At 42.0% G+C, this 21869-nt stretch overlaps 1 protein-coding gene across 4 annotated transcripts in view; it reads left to right on the top strand.

Annotated features, from left to right (window-relative positions):
* The window catches only part of LOC143345550 (glutamate receptor ionotropic, kainate 2), a 131517-nt gene that overhangs the window by 93834 nt on the left and 15814 nt on the right, over positions 1 to 21869 (top strand). For 2 of the 4 annotated variants that reach the window (XM_076772800.1, XM_076772803.1), the window contains exons 9-12: positions 15076 to 15177; positions 15559 to 15660; positions 17076 to 17279; positions 21073 to 21276. In XM_076772800.1, coding sequence (XP_076628915.1) covers positions 15076 to 15177; positions 15559 to 15660; positions 17076 to 17279; positions 21073 to 21276 — 612 coding nt within the window. The remainder of the gene's footprint in view (positions 1 to 15075; positions 15178 to 15558; positions 15661 to 17075; positions 17280 to 21072; positions 21277 to 21869) is intronic. The other 2 variants (XM_076772801.1, XM_076772802.1) reach the window with 2 other exon arrangements.

Raw genomic sequence — 21869 nt, 5'->3', positions numbered from 1 at the left:
TAGAAAGATTAAAATAGTACTATCCAGCGATGGTCTGACCTTTTGGGAAGTTATCGATAAGCTGTAATTGATCTCTATAGAGTTTGTAATGCAGTCCAGAATTGCCCTAACAGGGATTCGTACAAAATTTTAAATGCCGTTTCTGTTTACGATTTAACAGCGGTAACGAGTCAAGCCATTCATAAACAGTAGTTTTTCTTTTTGAAAGCGTTGCGCGATAACGTCCAAGCCGTAAAACTGCTTGGCGGTACTCCAAGCGCGTTTATCGCGGAATTAGCTATCCCGCGTTGTTTGTCCGTACGCTTTTCCAGACCATCTTTTGGCTGAAATTTGGCACGCGCGCGCGCGCGCCTCCCATGTTTATCCGCGTTGGCACCAATCGCGTCCGAGCTTCGTCTCTCGATTTAGAAACCCTCACTTAAGGCGAGTGCACCGAGGAAATGGGTCGTTAGGTTTTGGTTACGAAAGTTCCGACGCTGGAGGAAACGTAAATCCGCCATAATCGCCTCTACGTGCAATGTACATAATTTTTGGAAATTTTCCATGCGTGAAATATGACGTCTCTCGAACCGATCGACTCAAAATTAAATATACTTCTCTATCGTAGACGAAAGCATTGTAATTCAGTAATTTTGTAGAAAATAATGGGATTAATTTTGAACAACTGCAAATTAAATACGAACGAGACAATCATATCTTTTTGTACGTGAGATTTAAGTTTGATAAAAATTTCGACGTTTGCAAAGTCAACGGACTGTTTTATTATTCTTGCAATTTTTGTATTTTCATACGCAAAATGTCAAGGGAACAATTGCTTCGTTAGTTAAGTACAATCATATGGTTTTCATTTGCCAATCGCGATATAATAGAAAACACCTATGGAATGGAGTACGAAGTGAAATCGCGATGTAGATTTCACAATGGAAAATATCACCGCGAAAACATTTACTATTGTTTCTCGTGACGTCGAAAGGATCAAATGATTTATAATGCTCGGCGAGAACGGTGCGATAGATAATTTATTTAACTGGTGGCCGGGATTCATTCGTATTTTATTGTCGAAATACTGGTTCGCCCAGGAGCTTCGTGCAGCTTTTCAAGTAAATACGAAGACGGAATTCTGTACGAATTTTCTAGAGAAACCAATATTTCCATTATCGACTCGCCTCCCTTCTCTTTATCTTCTCTGGGCGACTCAATTACTTGTGCGACCTGGAAGACGTCTAATCTCTTGCACCCATGAATGCACATTCGCTTGTACACACACACTTTGCGATGCAAACCAAGTCGGAAGTGCTGGGGTTGATAAATCATCGCGATTTCGTGGTAAATCGCACATCGAACTGTTCATTCCGCCCGATATGTCGTATCATCCATGCTTCATGATCCGTTGAATGAAATGTTGAGAAACAAAGAGATCGTCACACGATCGCGTGAACAAGTGGCAGTTTCTCTTTTTCCTCGCTTTCCTTAAATAGCTTCGTAGAACGCTCGCAGGACAAAACTATCCTTTTTCGTTTAATCTTGTCGTGTATTTCACTTTGAGTGGCCTTTCCTGTTTCATTAAAACACGTTGAAATTAAATTCTTGCAATGGATGTTTAATCGAATATGCACGCGACTTTTAAGAGAACGAATCCTCGTCTAATTCCAGTAGTGGGGATCGCTTATGGTCGTGTAAACGGACAAATTCGTGGTCATATATCCGGACACTACTGTATATCGTTTACCAGAGTAGGCGTCTCCTTTCTAGAACGGACTCTTATCCACGAAACTCTGTCCCGGACAGAATGATATAGGTACAGTCGCTATTTATATTAAATAATGTTACGTTTAGTGGTCGTTCCATTTTATCACGTGTAAAATTGCTCATTCTTAGCACAATCCTTTCTACTTTAAGAGCGTGCTGCAACTACCAATGCGTTCTTTTCTAAGCACCTCTCCTTTTACTTCCTGCGATCTCTCTATTTTTCCGAGTGTCGCACTTGTTACTTCTAACGATCTTCCTCTCTCTCCGAGTGTCGTATCTGTTTTAAAATTATCTTTCCTCCTCCCGAGTACAATGTTTGTTCCCCTTAACGATCTTCGTCCCGCGTTCTAATCGTCTGGCCATAACTTCTCGTAATAACTTCTCCTTTTTTCTCCGGATTTACCGTTTGTTTATCACAATTCCTTCTTCGAACTTATCTACGTGGCTTTTCTCTCGCAAAAATAGCGTAACAGAACGCACGAGGCTCGAGCACGCGATTCCGCGCGGGACAATTTACGAGTCGACGCTTTAATTACGCGTGCAAGTCGCTCTTTTGTTGCGTACGTGTTGTTTCTAAATTTTCTCCCATTAAATAAAAATGTCGATGACGTTGGAACTCGTAAAACAACTGGAAAACATATTTGCTTATCATAACATTCAAAAACCTTGCATAGTATTGTTATAGTATAGTTTTAAAAATGTTTGCACCATTTGTATTATAATTTCTTTTACTTTTTCAAGTTATTTCACGTATTCAAAAGTATACTTTCAAACTTACACCAATATTTTGGTAATATTTTTCGTAACTCGTGGCCTTCCATATTTTTAAATCTTCCACCCGTTGCCTCCAAGCAATACGTCGTAACGTTTCGTGGAGAGGAGAATGTGTCCTCTGTTGAGAATCCCTGTCATCCCTCGACAAATTTTTCCCGCACGCCGTTTCCAGAGTTCGTTTACCGAAATTGTTCGTTCACCCTGTCCCTCCTCATCCGGGTGATATTTTCATCTCCAGTATCTTTGCGTTCTCCAACGTATATACTCCATCCGCGCGAAAAACACACATTTCAGAATTTTTGAAAGCGTGGACGCGTCGCCATCGCGTCGCGATCAAATCTCGCGCGGTGTATAAAAGTAATAAAAATAGTTTAATCTCGTGAAAGCAAATTCATACTTGCAGATCACCTCACTTTTTGGGGTCAGTATTTTTTCCAGAGCTGGATCTAAAATTTAGATCGTGAACCATGTGGTTTATAGTGTTGGAATGGTGGTACTTCAACTTACGTATAAAAATTTTTAAAAAACAGTCACTGGACCATCGAATATGTAATTACGTATCTACGTGTTTTTTGTAACGAATCAACGTCGCTGACGACTCTGTAGGATGGATAATACAGAAAAAATTGAAACGAACTTCTTTCGTTTCACCGTGCAGCCGTCAAAATATGAGAGTCGGGACTGCGGGGAGGAAAATGGCGCCGAGGAAATTGAGATTAAAGCAGAGAGGCAACTATGTCCCGCGTTATCGCTTCAGTTATTCATGAATCATTCCAGAAAAGCATCGTGTCGAAGAAAAAAATTCCCAGCTAGAGGCGAGAGAGGTTCGCGCTAGTCACCGGGATCCGCTCGTGCAAGTAATCGGACTACCGAGCGTTAAAATTGTGCACGATGCTCTTTTATCATGGCTGCCGTCGCGCAATCTTCGCCGAACCGTCATCGTCGCTGGCGGGACACGCGCAATGTTTTGGATGAACGGTTACCGAAATTGCTGCTTGTTACGTCGTTCCGACTCGCCCGTATTTCCCTCTGTATTCCCTGTCTAAACCAGTGTTTCCCAATCTTTTCTCGGATCGTGCCTCATCTCGTCGCCTCGAAGATTTTTACGCCCCGCCTGGCACGATAGATGACCGAATTTCCGAAAAATACGAGTGTCGATCCGATAACCAAAGGCTTCAACAATCGTGCCAGCAACGTGAACATAAATAAATTTTAAATTAAGTTCGAATCTCTGTTTACGAAAAATACGTATCGTTAAAAATTACTGTTTGGAGAGATTTACAATTTAACCACCAGTATTTCCACTCCGAGTTTCAATCGTTGAACGTATCAAACACGCAATAATTAAGGGGAACTTTTAATCATATTTACAACTTTACCGCGCGAGAGAATCGCGGGAAGTTAATCTAACAAACGCTACGAGCATATTCAAACGATATCCGACAGTTCCCCAGTCTGTTTTCCACCAACGAAGGCAGTAATATTCTTAGCTCGCTGTGTACAAGGGGCGAAATTAATGGAAAAGTGAACAACTTGCGTAATTTCGGTTACGGATCCGACAGCGTAACTCTCGGAGGAAAATAACTGTAATATTTCGTAATATAATCTGAAATACGAATACAGAGACACCGTAAATAAATAACTGATCCACGATAACAACGACTATTACCGATCGCAAAATACTTTCGAAAGGTTACTTAACGAGCCTGGATCACTGGTTCCCGATCACTGGTTATCCAAAAATTGAATATCGCGGGATTAACGAGGCCCGCAGCACAAAGAGGTGAAAATGAGGAGGTTCGAGCACTCTGGCGTATTTCCAAATGGCGATCAAACGCAATGCAGTTGTCATTAGCATCGCAAAGCACGTGAATTTTTTAAACGAATCGTCGATACGAATGATGTCCTGCGAAAAAAATCCTTGGCTTGTATCGAACGTCCATAAACAAACCCAGATTTCAAACGAAACGTTTCGATACTCGGATGTAATTTTTTAATTTCAGCAATCGTGGAATTCCCGTGGGGAAACTAGAAACTAGATACTCTCTCGGAAATTTATTCTCCAATTCCTTTTATTTTATTATTCGTAGTGTTTGCGTGTTATATTTGCGAAACAAATACAGATTTCGATGCACAAACGTTGAAATTTTCTTCGCAAAGTGTCAGCAGCTGGAAAACACGGTCGCATTTGTCGTACTTCTTTTATTTCTGTCCGCGGAAGCTCCGTAGCAGAGATCTCTGCCAGCATGTGCTGGCCTTTGCTGACCACTGTTGACTACTGCTGACAACAGTAGACGACTTCTGACAACTTCGGACAACATATAATAGCGGTTACTGGCCTCTGCTGTCCTCTGAAGGCTCTGTTCGCCTATTCTGGCCCCTGCTGACCACTGCTCGGAACAACACACGACTCCTCACAACTGTTGACAACACATAACGACAGCTACTGGTTATTGCTGACCATTCCTGACAACAGCAGGCGTGTCCTAACAATTGCTGACAACACATAACGCATAGTGAGAAAGTAGAATGAGGTGTCCCCGGGGCTCCGTCTGGCATCTCTGCTCCGCAGCAGGGATCGCGAATTTCAAAAACAGTAGTAGAACTCGTAGCCAGCGGTTATTCGTGGTAATTATTTCTCTTTCGGTTCAATTAAGCCGTGCAGGAAGAACTGTAATATCGCGAGCCAGGATTTAGGATCCCGTCGAAATGTTTCCATTAGGGAGCTGAAACTTAGTTATAGCGTCGACGATCCAACGCCAGCTTTCCGCGCGACTCTCGAAGGAGCGAAGCCTTGATTCGATAACGCCACTCTGGGGAGTCTTTCTGTAACGTTGAGACATCATTTTTTCCGGGAGAAATTAGCTTCAATGCGGGAAAACTCGTTTGTAACGGCCAGTTCGAATAGATTTCAGAAAAACGGTTCCGCCAGAAAATATTTCGATGCAAAGAAAATCTTCCTGCAATCTTTAGAACAAATATTTTTGAATCTGCAGTCGGAGAGATATAATTGAAAACTTTCCCCCAAGCTTTCTGGATTTATCCACTCTTAGTCTTCTGTTTAAATCGCATCTTGAGTCTATCTTTACGAGAACTCAAATAATCCGTCACATAATTGGCGCTGAATCGAATTCTCGTTCGAACGAAGCGCGAAACTGTCGTTAAACGGCCCCGTTCCGACGAACGTCCCTAGGAAACTGCTAATTACCAGCATAAGTGCAGTCGTTAGCCTCGAGAGGACATCTGCGTGGAGTATGATGGCACGGGCATAACGTGTACCCAATTAGATTTCCTTCGCTTTGGCTCGCTGGAAAAATACGCGGAGATCTACCTCGTCGCGGATTGTTGTTTGTTACTGCGCTTAAATGCTCTGACGCGAGACTAACAAAGACACGGTGATGCAATTAGTCAACAAACAGTTCTCCACGATTTCTGTTAATTACGCGCTTCGGTACAAATCACGAACTGACAACGTTATTGCTCGCTCATCTTCGCGGTACTAATTGCTCGTCAAAATCTAAATTGCTACGGGAGATGACAATTACAAAAGCAAGCATTCGACTCGGATAGATTGCACCGTACCTCGATCGTTTCGAGATTTGGATTTTTATAGAAATACTAAATAGAAACCGTTATTTTCATTTGATACGTTTCAGAAATAATTAATCGTGAAACGTAAGCCACGCGCACTATGTGCGTTTCGTACTCAAGAGATCAAGCTTTGCGGAGAATTTGTCTAAACCAATCATATCGTAAGATGCATTCAACCTTTTATTAGTCAGTTAATTGTATAGTGTTCCACGAAACTGGGTTGAAACAGTAAAAGATAAAAATAGGATCCCTGTACAATAAATATTCAAGTACGTTGATTTCGTTCATATTTATTAAAGGAAATTATTTCGACTCTAGGTTCCAATTGTCGCCAGTACTTTGCCAAAAATATAATTATTTAAAACTCGTGGCTGGAAAAGGAATAAATAAAACGGGTAAATATGGTTAGACCGGAGATTCGCATATGAGCAATTTAAATTAAAATGAATTCACTTGCTGACCCATGGCACTTTCGGAACACAAAGCCCGACATTACTTTGTTCGAACACAGGAAATCTATTTCATTCTGCGTGACCGAAACAAATATATTCCAACAATGCTCAACCGCGTTCGATGCATGAATATTCCAATATGCGTTTTTATTAAAAGTAAACATCAATCTGTCTAAAAATTCATTTCAAATCAGAACGAAGTTTCAATAGCAAATCAATTGATATTTGTAAGTAAAAATTCGAGGCATTATTATTTACAATAAATTACTTTTACGGGGTGTTATCCTTGTAATTGAAATTTCCGATAATCGAGGTTCGAGTGTGTTTCTGCGAACAGTTTTAGAATCATATTTCCCAGACTACAGTTTGCAGGAAAATATGAGAAAAGAAATTCATTTTTTTTGACAACGAACCAGAACTCCCCTTCGACGGACGTCGAAAACGGGGAAATTCACTGTTTGCTCGCTGTTTGTTATTTTTTATTCCGAACCACTCGTTACGTAACGCAGTTCGGACATGAAACTTTTTCCCTGCGAGGGGAGACTGTACGTGAATTTAAATCATACTACGCAACCGTGCCGGTGAGGGTGGATCAGGAAAGAAACAAGGATAGTAAAAATTTTAATAACGATAGGAGGAAGCACAAAAATGACCGAAACATTCCTCTTATTTTCCTTCTGTTCGCGCGTATTTCGAAAACATGTCGATTAACGACGAACAAACAACAAATAAAAATACACAGCGTCCGAGGACATCTTTCCACGCTGTTATTTCGGAACCAGAGGATTTTTAACAACTGTTACGAATGAAATTTAGTTGTTTTTGTCAGCATAACTTTAATGCATGTGAAATCGTTTTGAAGATGTAACGATTCATTTGTTTTTAACGAAACGAAAGAACAAAATTCAAGTAATTTAATATATCACGATCTTCCTTGTCCGTGTTCATATTCGTCCATATAATGTTTTAAATAAATCTCGAGTAGAGTTACCCATAATAAAATTTAATGAAATTTCATACGTATTATGTATAAATCATATCGATAAACTGTATCATAAATGTTGTAATTAATATATTTACAAAATATTTACTTCGATTAAAACAGTATTCCGATGTATTGGAAAATTGAAACGTCCGAACCGTTGCCTAAGTAATAAATGAAACGACCTGCTATATTTTTCATTCGCGAATGAATTTTTTAGCAGCGTCCAAAAGGCTTTGAAAACGCGGTTAAACGTCGCGTTCCTTTTTCTGGAGAAGTTACAAGGGAACTAATGGCGATTAAGTGACCACAGTAGAGTACTCGGTGTAATCTAGTCGACGCAGTCCGGTTATTGCCCTTTTAATCCGACGCTTATGCCGTCAGAAGTTAACGGGCGTCCTTGCCCGAAACACCAGAAGTTATCCGTCGTTGCGGGCCAACTTGAACCCAAGTTTCCCGCTTTAACTAGAACAGAAACCGTCCATTAATTTACGAAAATGGCGTTTCGCCTCGGTCACTGTTTTGGAGGCTGCGGATACGCGCTCGAACCGCCGCGATTTAACGCTGACGCTCTCTGGCGAATGACCGCAAACGTCTTTATATCATTGTTTAATTATCCGTGATTGTCAAAGCTCGACGGGGATCGTAAACGTCCAGTGCCACGAGATACTGCACGACCAGCCAAATAAATGGGAACGGTTGAATTCTTTTTATTTATAGAGCCACGTTATCAACGAAAAGTCCATACGATCGAGAATTTTATTTTTAGTATAGACTATTTTAATCACAGAGTCCTACAAAAATTATTTAATATCACCATCTATTGTTCTACGATTACACATTTTACGTTTTAAATTACTTACGTGCCGACTGTAAAGAAATTTGAAGTGTATACAAGGTAAAAGTGATTTTTATTTTCTGGAGTCGTTGGAAAATAAGTGAAGGAACTTTTTGAACAGATTTTGATACGCCGGATCGATAGTATCAAGGATGATTTTTTCGTATTAATTTTCATTCTCGATATTTGTTTTTACTTAATTAGCACGAGCGCGTTCGGTCGGTTGACCCGATGTTATTAATTGGTGAATATGGCGCTGGAGAATTCGCGATGTTTCGAAATTGAAATAGCCGAACGACCATACGGGGCTACTCCGTACACGGCATCCGTAATCAGCAATGATTCCCCCACGAGACGCGTAATCGTCCCAAGAGATCGAATGTTCGAATTATTCCAAGATAAATAGCACATTCCCGCGCTGTTATATCGCGCTTAAATAACCGTGTCGCTGATTTAATTCCGTGAGAATTTTATAACAAACTTCCAAATTACGTCGAGAGTGAAGGTACCGCATACCTTATTAAAAGATATTTACTCTTTTTTAACGAAATGATTACCTATGCAATTCTTTACTCAGACACCAGCCACGAGATAGCCTGATACTTTTATGTTTTCATGAATAAATATTCAGTTCTCTAATGCATACTGATAACAATTCACCGTCCAAACACTCGTCGTCCATTATTTATACGAGTTAACGCTGGTGGTAGCAATAACTCTCATCGTATACATTAATTTCCTCTATTAAGTTTTACATTACTTGAGTATATAAAATTTTTATTTTTAAAAAATCTCGTATACCTGAATTAAAATTAGGCATAGTATCTGCTATTACTCTGACCCTCTGATATCAAAGATGGAAATACAGCTACTATTATTATAGCATCGATCGCCGTTGGCGAAGAGAATTCATTTAAATAATTAAAATCTTCCTGTCGTTACCGCATGAACTGCCAAATCGGTTTCATTAAATTATTCGATCAACGCTTTCTACGTTTGTTCGCAATTTGCGCTCTCGACTCGATACATTTATTTTAACCAATTTGACCAAAAGTTTCAACAACATTCGAATACAACGCAGCCTTAATCGAAACGTCAGTGTAGTACGCACGGACGGTTGTTTTGCTTCCTTTCGATTGTGTTTTAACGATAAGGAACGGTGATGGTGGCGGTGACATCGCGCCTCCAGTGACTTCCTCTTTGCGAGTCGCAATCTCGAGGTGTAGGAAACGAGCGCGCGAGTCACGTATATCAAATGAGAGCACCGAGCGAAATTCGCACGGAGGGAACGTCCGTTTTTAAGCCCCTCATATTCTAGCCGCGTGCTGAGGATATATGCGCGACGACGCGGAAGAAGAAGGTGCCCGAGAGGGGCGAGGAACGACACCCAGCGTGCTAGCTGCGTGGTTTACGAGACCAGCCACGCGTTTCGACCGCGGAATTGGGAATTTCCGGCACGACGAGCGATAGGAGCAATCGTTCGACGTCCGTTCAACGATTCCGTGCACGTTCGAGGCTTTCTGGTAACTTCCTTGCTTCGGGTCTAATTAAGAGCAAAGTTTCTGTCGACGAGTGTCCGAGTCTGGTAACTTCGACGCTTGGCGAAGTTCATCTTTGTTGCTTCGTCGATCGTGGCTTAACTCCGGCAAATGGAATTATGGGAACGTCAGACGCCCGGCCAGGTTTTAGGCGGTGTCTCCCACGCGATACAGTGACGGTTCTTTTAACGAAAGACATTAAAAAACGTGTAGATATCTGCTGGTGTCGAATATCGCCGCCACTGTACAAAAGATGTATTCGCCAACGTTATTTCTACGATTCGCTTGCGTCTAAACAAAGAGTGTACGGCGAATGTTAAGTAGCCATAAATTTAGTCTTACATGCATCTCTGTATAGTCAAAATAAACATGGAAGACACCGGTAATTATTGTAGTTGGTATAGTCTTCAGATAGGGGATGAAATGCCCTTTAAAATGAGCGTTTGTACGAGTCGATAGCTTTATTAGTTCCAGAGATATGACATTTTTTGTTTCAAGTCGAGCGTCAAAGTAAATGTTAAAATAAACATGGAAGACAGCATAAATTATAGTAGATGATATGATCATTAGATAGGGGATGAAATGCCCTTTAAAATGAGCGTTCGTACGAGTCGATAGCGTAATTAGTTCCGGAGATATAGCGATTTTAGTTTCAAGTCGATGCGGTGGCTAGTTCCGGAGATATAAGGGTCCGAAGCGTTTGTTTACTACGGCCTTGTCAAGGCCGTTGACCGCACGTGACTCGGAGAAACTAGGTCACTCGGCCACTCGGTCACGAGACACGTACGAGAAAGAGAGGTCCGGCGCGATGCGTCAGACGGAGACAGCAATAGTCGAATTAAGAAAAATTACCCATTTACATAAATTACGATATCTCGAAAACGGAAAGTCGGATCGACAAAATTCAAAAACCATTTTAAAGGGGAGGCTTTGCCGCTTCCAACAGTGCCTCAATCAAGTAGAAAACATGAGTGGCCTCAGAACTGCACGCGTCTAAACTTTTACTACTTTTAATACGCATTGTTAGACTGTTTCTTTTTAAATATTATTACCTGTAAGAAGAATTAAATATCATTACCTGTATTTCTTAAGAATACAAACCATAATTATACATAGAACTGAATACTGAAGAATTCATTGTACGAGTACTACAAGAAAAGTCGTAAAGTTAAATGGCACTAAAATAATATTATACGTTAAAAATTATAAGGAAATTTTAAAACCGATCATTTGGCCGATAGAGAGAGTATATATCCGCTGAAAACTCTCGACGATAAGCTCGCGTAACCCTGTTTGAAAATATTCCACTCATCCTGAGCCGTCGAGGGAAACTCGCGATCGTGTCTCCAACGAACAACTGTCAGATGCAGAAGCCGTGAAACTTTCGGATCGCCTTGGAATTGCAATCTCTGAGACTTGTAGCACTCCCCCCGCGTCGCAATCGATCGTATTCGTATTTATGAAGCCCGCGATACGGCGAGGAAAGCGCGTTCGCAATTTTATAACCGACGTCTATGCAACCCCCGTGAATCTTTCAGTATCAGCATCATCCTGGAAGACGAAACCGTTCCACGCCGTAGTTATGGTAAACCGTACACGACAAATAACATTCTTCTCCCTGGGTCTCGTTATTCTTCTCTCGGTCACGCTCCATCTAACGCTCGATGCTCGGTCGTCAGAGCACTAAACGAGAAAATAAAGAGAAATCAGCGTTCCGATGGCGCGTTCGTTCGACCGCCCCAATGAGATCGGACGTCAAATATCCGACGAGATTATTTTGTACGTCGAACGAACCAGGGAGGAAAAAATTCAATATCGTCCGTAAACTACCTGACTACGGTACAATGGAATCGTTCTCAGGTCGTTTCGTCTTCGTCTTTTCCCCTCTTGACGCGGCGGCGTCGGTAAAAATCGAAATTTAATAATGCTGGGTAAGAGGAAATCAACTGTAATCTTGAGAAGCATGGACTATTGTCGATTTTTGCGATGCATTATTTCATGCCAATTTAAAAGCCCTCGATCGATGAATTGCTCTTCGTTTGGTTCCGCTCGGCCACGAGATAGCGTATTTAAATATGCATTTCTAAATAAAACATAAAATGTATATCTTTAATATTCACTGAAATTTATTTTTGCGCTTTTCTATTTTTTTATTTTCGATGTTTCCACGCGTTTTCCTTTTTTAAAGCAAAAAGGGAAGTTTATGTATTGGTTTATACTGGATGACCCTAAGTTCTGTAGTCTGTGTAATCGCACCAGTGTTGTCCGTCCCATAAAGTTGATTTCACAATCAATCTTCGATCGTATCTCCCCCTCTTCGCTGCTCGGTTAAAACTCGCCACCACTTATCTCTCGAAGCGAACGTTGATAAAAAAAAGAGTCAATCTCGCTTTACGCCACTCGTAAAGAGCCCCGTTCGTGGGTAGAATCGTAGGAATAAGTGGATCATCATCGCCTCGAAACGCGTGGAGCTCGTAATGCTTTTACATCGAATTTTATTACAGCGAGCTACGGTCTCCGAACGCGCGCCTCTTGCCGGACTTCCGTTCCCAGCGGGCGGATACGACTCTTCTGAATACTTAATTAACGCTCGCGTCGTGATTTCTTCCCCTGTTGGTGGACAACGAGCCACGGACAAAACTTGTAAATTGCAGATGCCTGTCACCGCTACGCTTCTGCCCGTTTACTTTCATCCACCGACGTTGGAAATTAAATTCAGCGCACCTACGAAACAAAAGTTTAACGTAGCATCGCGACTGATACCGACGAATACGTTGAAACGTTAGAGCGAAGGATTTACTGTTAGAATAAAAATGACAGCATTTCAATTTAAAGTTAGACACTCTGTTAAATTCCTATTTTATCAAAATTGAAAGGTTGTATGAAAAGTAGACTTGAGCAAGAACGTGTTGATTAATTATGAAAGATAGTAGAGTGTTTTCGATGCAGCACTGGTATTCCACGAGATTGAATACAAAAGTAATCCTCTCAGAATTACTCATTCTGGAAGTTACAGTTTCGGATATCCATTGTATTTATGTGCAAAATTAATCATATTTGATCGGCGTGGCTTTGAAAATGACGCCGCAGTTTCCCAAGCATTAATGTCGCTAGTGAGTGACGCAGCAATCAAGGTATTCAGACTTTAAATAAACACATGATTAATTACGAACGTCTGCTATGATCGTTTCAAACGCAATATACTAATAACAAAAATTATAATAATACGTTGCTTACGCGAGAACGATATTAGCAGAGAATTCGATTGTATCTTTTAGGAGCAGTATTCTTCATCCTCTCGCTAGACTGTGTAATGTTAATTATAGTGCTATTCTGCGCACAACGTGCTTTCCACTCTCGAGAGACCACAGTTACGTTGAATTTAGTATCTGTATACAATGTGCTTAACAGAAACATTAACTATACTGTGATACTTGCTGAGAATGTGGATATTCTGCTTATCCCAGCGTATCACTAACTTTAATACACAAGAATCTAAATGAAATTTTTGATATTCATATTTAAAAATTGTTAACTAATCATCTACTATAATGAATTTCTCAATTTGTATCCCTTACTATTCAGTAAATACTCGCTATCGTTAATAAAGCATCGACCAACACCGATGCAAGTAGAAATACTAAATAATGATCGGACACGTTCGTCAAATCGCGTACCCCGGAAGAATTATTAATATAAATCCAGTCAAAGTGAGAAGCTCGTACATTAAAATATCGACTTTATTATTTAATACTCTATTATTAATAAAATCATCCACGCAAGTAGAAGTACCAAATAATGGTCAGACGCGTTCGCCTCGTAATCCGATAATCTGCTAAAATTGATTTTGTTTTGTAAAATATACTCGGTTATTAATCTCCTATACACAAATACGTGTGAAAGCGCAAAAAAGGGGCTCAAATTACGCATACTTTCCACGTGAAAGATCTCTAATCCACCACCGTGTTAATAATTTCATCTCAATAAACGTATTAGCCAAACTAATTCCAGCCCGCTGGCCGGAAGATTTACGATCGACGAGAAGCTACTTTCCAGCGAAATTCCGGCGTCGCGACGCGGAGAAAAACGAAAAAACATCGTCCAATGCTCGCAGCGCAAGTTCGAAAAAAATCTTTTCACGATCGTTGAATCATAATTGCGCATTTGCATCGCGGCCAGTGGCACCGCGATAAGAAAAACGACGACGCGGAAGAGATTAAAGAGTCGGGGCGGGGGAGGCGGAGCTCCTCGACGTGTTTCTGAAATTTATGCGTCCCACGATCCTCGAGGAGTCCGAGCCACGACCCCGTAGGTCCTTCCTCGGGAGCCTCGACGGCGATGCACGTTCGCAAAATATTTTCGCGAGAACGTAGAAAATTGCGGATCAACGTTGGCCGACTTTCCGCGTGGACTTTTCGCGCTAGCAGAGCCAACACGCGTAACGACTTTTTAAGCGGTAAAATTTTTAACGCGCCTCCGGGATCCCCTGATCCCGATCGGATCGCATTATGCTCCCGCGCGACTGATGAACGACGATTCGGGGATATTGCTCTCGCGAAGATACTGCGAAACTTGAACCCTCGAGATCCTCCCCCGGGGAAACTTTTAAAACGTTCGCTGTTTACTCTATTCAAACGAACGCGTAAAACGTGGAAGTATTTTTATTCCCGACGAATTAAATCAATTTCAAATGTTACTCTATCCCCTACCGACATTTTTGCGAATTACCTCATTTCTTGGCTAAATATCGCAATGTGATTTTTAAAATTGCAAATCGAAGGTAAATGCGGTCCGTTCGGTATCAATATTATCGAACGTCGATTTGTTTTAAGGTGGCGACGGTTTTAACGGTTTGCTTTTTTTTATGGATCCTCGAAGTGTTCGAAATGTACGAAAATATTGTTTTATTTTTGAAAGAACATTTATGGATACGCTTGCTTCGGTATTAATATTAAAAAATTATGAGCGATGATCCTTTTCTAATTTAGTTGAATTTAAAAATGATTCGTCGATTCAAAATTTTAATACGATCCTGAGGATCGAGTTTTTTAAAGTGTAGCTATGGGTCCAAGTTTGTTGCTTTATTTACGCGTCAAGATTGCTCTTATCGCCGGAGGTAATGGAGCATTGACTCTCTTTGTGTCCTTTCAGGTCGAGATGAAAGGCATTTCCGGGCCCATAGAGTTCAAAGAAGGCCGCAGAATTCAATTCAAGCTGGACCTGCTGAAGCTGAAGCAACACTCGCTCGTCAAGGTACGTCCATAGCTTACCGAAAACGAAAGAAACTCAACCCCCAAATGGCTTTATAAGGTCCTTTCTATACAAACGCGTACCACAGCGAGTCGAGACATTTCCCTTGCAAGGGATGCGGGTCCTATTCGTCAGAATTCTTAACTCCGCCTCCGTAACACCCACTACTGATCGAGATCGAGACGACACATTCAAATAATACCTACTAGAGGACAAACATTGTTCCATATCATTCCTCTGATCAGAAATAGACAGAAATCATTCCCTTCAAGTTTAAAGTGTTGTTACACTAAAAGCCAAAATATTTTACCATTATTTGAAGCAAAGTACTACCGAATAGAGGAAATATAAAACTTTTACGGATCATTATAATTGCATCACCAGGTCGGCGAGTGGCGTCCAGGCGTGGGCGTCAACGTGACGGACACCGCGACCTTCTTCGAGCCAGGATCCGCGAACGTCACTCTGCTCGTCATTACGATACTGGTGAGTCTCTTATCGAGCATGACAAGCGTTATGGATATTTCGCCTAGAGCCGCGTATTTCTTCTATCGACGCGGAACATCGGTATATATCAACGAGTCGCTGAAAGGCGTCGCGTTTTACTCTTTAATTCTCTTCCAACCGAACCGTCGAGCCCGATCGAGCTCGAGCAGAGTCAGCTTTAACGGCGGAACGTGCGTAAAGGCGAAGCAACGGCGGGGAAAAATTTAACGAAACCTCGACACTGACGATACGGTGCCGAATTCGGTCGCTGATCAAAAATTGAAGAACAGCGACTGCTACGCGTATCAAAGGGATCCAGTAATCTCGGACGCACGAATCATCTCCCCCTCAATAGGCTACAATTGCTACGTATAAAATATTAAAAACAACCAGTCCACAATTTTAGAGATACGAATACAATTATACACTTTTCAATACGTACAGTACTCTATAACATCAGTCACATATTTTGTTTTCTACTATTTTTTTGAAGTCCATTGAGAGTCTTACAATATTCGGAGAATTCGAGATTAATATTCGTAGTACGTCTTGCAAGGGACATAAATTCGTGTCTTTGAAATTTTCGATGTAATACGGCAAGTATTTTGCACGAAGCAACCAGTAATCTACTTGCAAACGGTTTGGAATCAGAGTGGGAGAGGTAGCGTGCTTATCTTGTAAGACGCCTCGATCCGATACGCAGATTCGAGACTGAAGCACCAGATCGAAGAAGAACATTTCCGGTCTACGTCGTAAAGTAATAAACAGCGATTGCATCTTCCAATGGTACGGAATTTCGTACTTTATGTCCGGTATCCGTTATACCGACCACTTAAATAAACATGAAGTTTAGCAGGAGATCTCCCAAGTCGATTCTTCCATTTTCTAGACGTTAAGTACTCCACGGAAATTAGTTTGGGAAGCGCTGAAGCGAACGATCCAAACGGCGTGCGTTCCTTCCATCGTAAAAAGCCTCCACCTTAATTCCACGGTTCAGTAACTTTCCACCGTTTTGACTATTCGACTTCAGTTTTGTTCTTAAGCTTCATTTTATCGCTGAAACGAGACGTTCGTAACACAAACGTACCCAAAACTAACTCATACTTGACTCAACGCTTGAAAACCTTAATTTTAAAATGACAGAATCAGCAAGAAATCATATTTTATGACTGGTTCGCAACAAGATGTTACCCTGGTAGGTTGAAAAATGAAGGATTAAAAATAAAAGGCTGGAGTAAAATAGTGAGAATTGGGGAAGAGTCGCTAAACTGCGGAATTACGAATCTCCTCGAGCAACGGAGAACCATAGAAACGAAAAGTCGACGGATTTGGGAGGATCGAGTATAGTCGATCGTGAATCGTACAGATCTGACAGCGTGTTCCGTTCTTTGCATGGGCCCCGTGTTTACGCACAGGAAATTCCGTACGTGATGATGCACTACGAAAAAAACTACACGGGGAACGCGCGGTTTTACGGTTTTTGCGTGGACCTTCTGGAGGCGGTGGCGAGGGAGGTCGGCTTCTCTTACCGATTGGAGCTGGTACCGGACAGGAAGTACGGCGCGAAAGACCCGGAAACCGGGGAGTGGAACGGCATCGTCAGAGAACTCATGCGACATGTATGATTTGGTTTGTTTAATTTTTCTCATCTTACTTGGTTCACCCTTGCCGATCTTACATAAAACACTGATACACATGGTCTCCGTAGGTAACTATAGAAACTTGTTACACCCCTTTGCTGATTTCTTTAGTCTGGTTTCATTAGATTTATTTACTCGTTATCGTTTGATACAGTTACGTCGTACGTACAGAACACTTTTCAGCCACAGGCGTCGGAAGCTTTGAGCGACGATTCTTCGTGCTGGAATATATCGATAATTAACAATTACGAGTATTGCTCTTGCAGGAAATAATGTTTTGGGGCTCTCTGATCACATTCTGATCAAAATTTTATTTGTGTGAAAAATGTTGAGTGTAATTTGTAACTTCTCCTGTAAAGAAAACTTTTATTCTCTGCACGTAGAATAACCATCAAAGGATCGCCCACCTGTAGGCGAACAGCCTGTATGTACGATCGTTAGCAAATCATTTTATACTTATTTACAGTCTTGAACACAAACGCACCTTATGTTAGTAGGTTAACCTAGCGGATTTTGACACTGTGCAATTTAATGTTCTAATGTACTGTGCACTCTTAGTACCCGATTCGATGTAATTTGTAATGAGAAACGGGTGGAGATCGTAGCTCAGATAGTAGAGAGTGTCTGAAAGTCTGTGCACGGACAATTTCTGCTTTAACCCTCGATCAAATGTACGAATAAAATATTCTAAACATCGTCTGATCGACGGTCATTGATTTGTACGAATCTTGGCGCACGGATGGAGCGTTGAAAAATATTATACAGAGCGAAGTCTATTTCAAAATTACCTCGACGCGAGAGTGTCGACAACATCGTTCTCCATTTCGAGATTTGTGCTCCGTTTTCTGGTCCGTGTCCCTCAGGTGTCGATCTCGTCAACGTGTGGGACGAACCAGGAAAATGGGGAGAGACAGAAACAGGAAGGAACAGAAAGGTTTTTCGCGTTTCATCCAAGACTCATCGATAAGGCTGCCTGGCAGATTTTATTTCAGTGAGAACTTTATTTTGAAAATAAATCTGTAAAGACGACGCTCGAGTGTCTATTTTTCAATTCTAACGTTGTTCGTAGCAAGGATCCGTGCGCTAAATTTCATAAAAATCGAAGAGCGTCGATGGTTCTCATAAATAAACGATCGTATCGTACTTCGTGCTTCGTGAGCCGAAGACAAAGTGTGCAAATTGCCAAGCTCCGGGTGAGATCCAATCAGATTCGCAGGCTTTGCCACGGTTCGCTATCTCGGCCCGCCAATTGAGGGTTAAAGTTACATTGCGACACGTACGGCTCGAACTAAATAATTTTCCCAGCCACCGTTCAAAGCGTAATCTCACATGATCCCGACCGAACTCACCTCTCAGCAGCGAGACACCGCTAAATTGCCAGTTAGAAACGTGTTCAACCAGTAAACTAGAGATTGACCGCACCTCCGTTCACAAGACACCTTCACACCGGGTAGAGTACCTGGAACTGACTACACTTTTCATGGAATTTATAAAGAACACAATTCTATATCGCCCTGTGAGCGTGATCTGTAAAATGGTTCAAAGAAAAGCAACGCGTAGTCTCTCAAACTACTTTATATTTTTCTATTCCGCCAGAAGCGATTCAAATTCTTCCCTTTCGAAGTTTAGGTCCTCTTCGTTGCCACATAAAACGTACGAATAACTTTATTACAAAGAATCTAAAAGCGTTATTCAATCGCCTGTATACCAGTGGGATTTTTCCATTATTTCAAATCTGAACCGGACAAGAATACACGTGCAAGATAAAAGAAATATTCCGTACGAGTGAAAACGATTTCTATTATTCGATTTTGTATTTTATAAATCTGCTTTTCGCAGAAACGTCGAGGAAGAGAACCTAAGCACGGAAGTCGAAGCCCGGGGTACAGTTTGAATCGATTCCCCGCGTAAAATAAATATATAACGCGGTCAGAGAATTCAGATATTGCTTTCCTTTCGAACGCTCCGCGCGGAAGTTCCGGAACCGGGGGTAAAACTTGGAACCGGCGCGCCTAAACCCGTCACCTTCCGACACGTCGTGATCGATCATCGACCGCGCGAGTTGTGGAGTCGGAGGTAAATCACGGTAGCCGCGCGTTAATTGCCAGCGAGCGTCGGCCCGCCGCGTAACAAAGCCCATAAATCGAGCACGGATTACAGGACGCCGATCGGGCCAGCCGTCGACGCGAAACGTCGGCTAAACCGACGACCGTCTCCTTTGTACCCTTCTTTCTCGGTTTAAGCATGCAATTAAATAACACGGTAACAGGGTGTCGAGTGGAAAAAACGAACTCCACCGACTTCGAGAGCTCGCGTACAATGTAATTTCTCTCTGTAATTTAAAAACTGTCCATATTTCAGCAGTCTGGATAAATTAAAACCGTATGAAAGAAACGGGCATCGTGTTTAGACAACGAGTTTCCATCGCGATAACGTACGACCTGCATGTTTCCCAACAGGAGAAGAATTATTGCACCTTGGCTGAAATGTTCTACGACCATTGTGTTCGCCAGGCTGCATCTGATTTTTACTTATTTTTATTTGAAACGTTCTTTGGAAGAGTCGTTGAAAAATCTCTGAATTTCGCGGATGCCCTCGAAGTCTCTAAATATTCTTTTTCGGCACCCTGTATGTGTCAAAATGTTCGATTACTTTTCAAGATATAGTATTCTTTCGATAAATGTGAAACATTTTCTTAGCATAATTTTCACATTTATCGTGGACGTCGGTCTACAAGAATTCTGTATTTACGTGAATCGTTGAGAGATCGTTACGGACAGTGTCTCATTATCGCGTGGATAGCCATCGAAGTCGAAAATTCCGTGACGCTTGCATGCATGATCCGCGTACGTGCATTCGACGAGCGATTAACGGGAAAATTGCGATCGATCGGACTCGCTAGAGGCAACAGCGGAACATCGAGGAAAGTTATTTTATCAGAAACGGTCGTAGGCCGATTATCGAGACGCTTTATTAATCGCCGGCCGTTAATCTTGTCCAGAGTCAATCGACGATATCGCCAGTATTCGAGGGTCTCGCCAATCGGGGGAGAATTATTAATCGTCGTACTCGACGCGACTTCTCTCTGTTCCTCTTTCCGGCACCGTGGACGTTCCCCATAACTTAACGTGTTTAACAGGGCCTGTCGACGTCGACGATCAATTTGCAATTCTCCGGGATCCTGAAGGCTTAATGTGCGGGCACGTCTCCAATGTTCTCGGCTCGCTTTTAGCCTGAGCTACTCTGTCCGATAAGTCGCTAACCGAAGCAAAACGGTGTTTAACAGATATTGCGTTTATTATTCGTAACGAGTAATAAAGGTTTTTGAAAAAAGGAAACCTCGTCCTGTAGAATAGCAAGAGAGATCATTAGTTTTGCACGAGACACCGCCGGGGCAAAGAGAGAGCGTAAAATCCAGTGAAGAATAGCATTCTAACAAGGGTCGAAGGATACTTTTAGAACAAAGGGTCAGTGAAAGAAGAAACGCGGGGAATTCGAAGGAGCAAAAAGGCGAGTTGAAACGTAGGAAGAATAAGAGCGCGGTGAAATAACGCGGTGTAGTAGATAAAAATACAACGTACGGAAGGGGGAACAGAGAGGGGAGGGAGAAAGGTAGAATGCGAGAAGACGTATTATGAGAGAGTAGACAACGATAGAAGGGAACAAAACGGGTTTCACAGCGGGAACAGGAAACGAAAAGATAGTCGGAGCTAGCGGAAAGAAGAGGAACAAGAGGACGAAAGGTAGTAGCTCCTTTTTATGGTCCCCGTAGGAGCAGCCGTACGTAATGCTGAAGAGCAGAGGGAATTTCAGCGGGAACGCACGTTACGAGGGCTTCTGCATCGATCTGCTCAAGAAGATAGCTCACATGGTGGGCTTCACCTACAGGATCGAGCTCGTGCCCGATGGCAAATACGGCGTTTACGATTACGAGACCGGAGAGTGGAACGGAATAGTCCGCCAGCTGATGGACAAGGTGAGTATGCACTCGAAAGCGTCCGTGTTCGTCGACTCGTCTCTATTTACATGCCGCAACCTCGCAAACCGTGTACTCGTCGCGATCTCGACCCCATGGCGTAGATAAAGCGTTACACGTCGGTCTGTAAGTATACCCCGGGACACTTTGGTAGTCTAAACAGCTAACCCGAGCAGTCTCCCACGATCGACGACGAGACGAGCTCCAGGAATTCTGGGTTACCGAGTTTCCTGCAATGGAGTACAATCCCAGGATCGACAATTCCCCCGTCTTCAAATCCGCCATTTTGAAACGGAATCGTGCATTAAACGGGAACGATCGCTACATTACGAGGACGCTGAGAAATTCCCTTTAAAGTAGAAAAGATTAATTGTACGTCCTTGGTAGTCTTCTTAATGAAATTACAAAAAATGTCGGTTGCAAAATCACGAGACTAAACACGCGAGAAAGTACCACATGGTCGCTTTATATTTTATCGCGAGAAACATTCAGGAAGATTAGCTATGTTGACAGGTGAAAACGATTGGTTTAGGATTTAGAATTCTGCTGTTTTTTATGAGGCATAAGAAATGTTTCGAATTTAACGTTGGCTA

The sequence above is a fragment of the Colletes latitarsis genome, chromosome 9 (assembly GCF_051014445.1).
Source record: "Colletes latitarsis isolate SP2378_abdomen chromosome 9, iyColLati1, whole genome shotgun sequence".
Taxonomy (NCBI): Eukaryota; Metazoa; Arthropoda; class Insecta; order Hymenoptera; family Colletidae; genus Colletes; species Colletes latitarsis.
The sequence above is the reverse complement of the archived record's forward strand: the minus strand, read 5'-3'. Positions and strand labels throughout refer to the sequence as shown.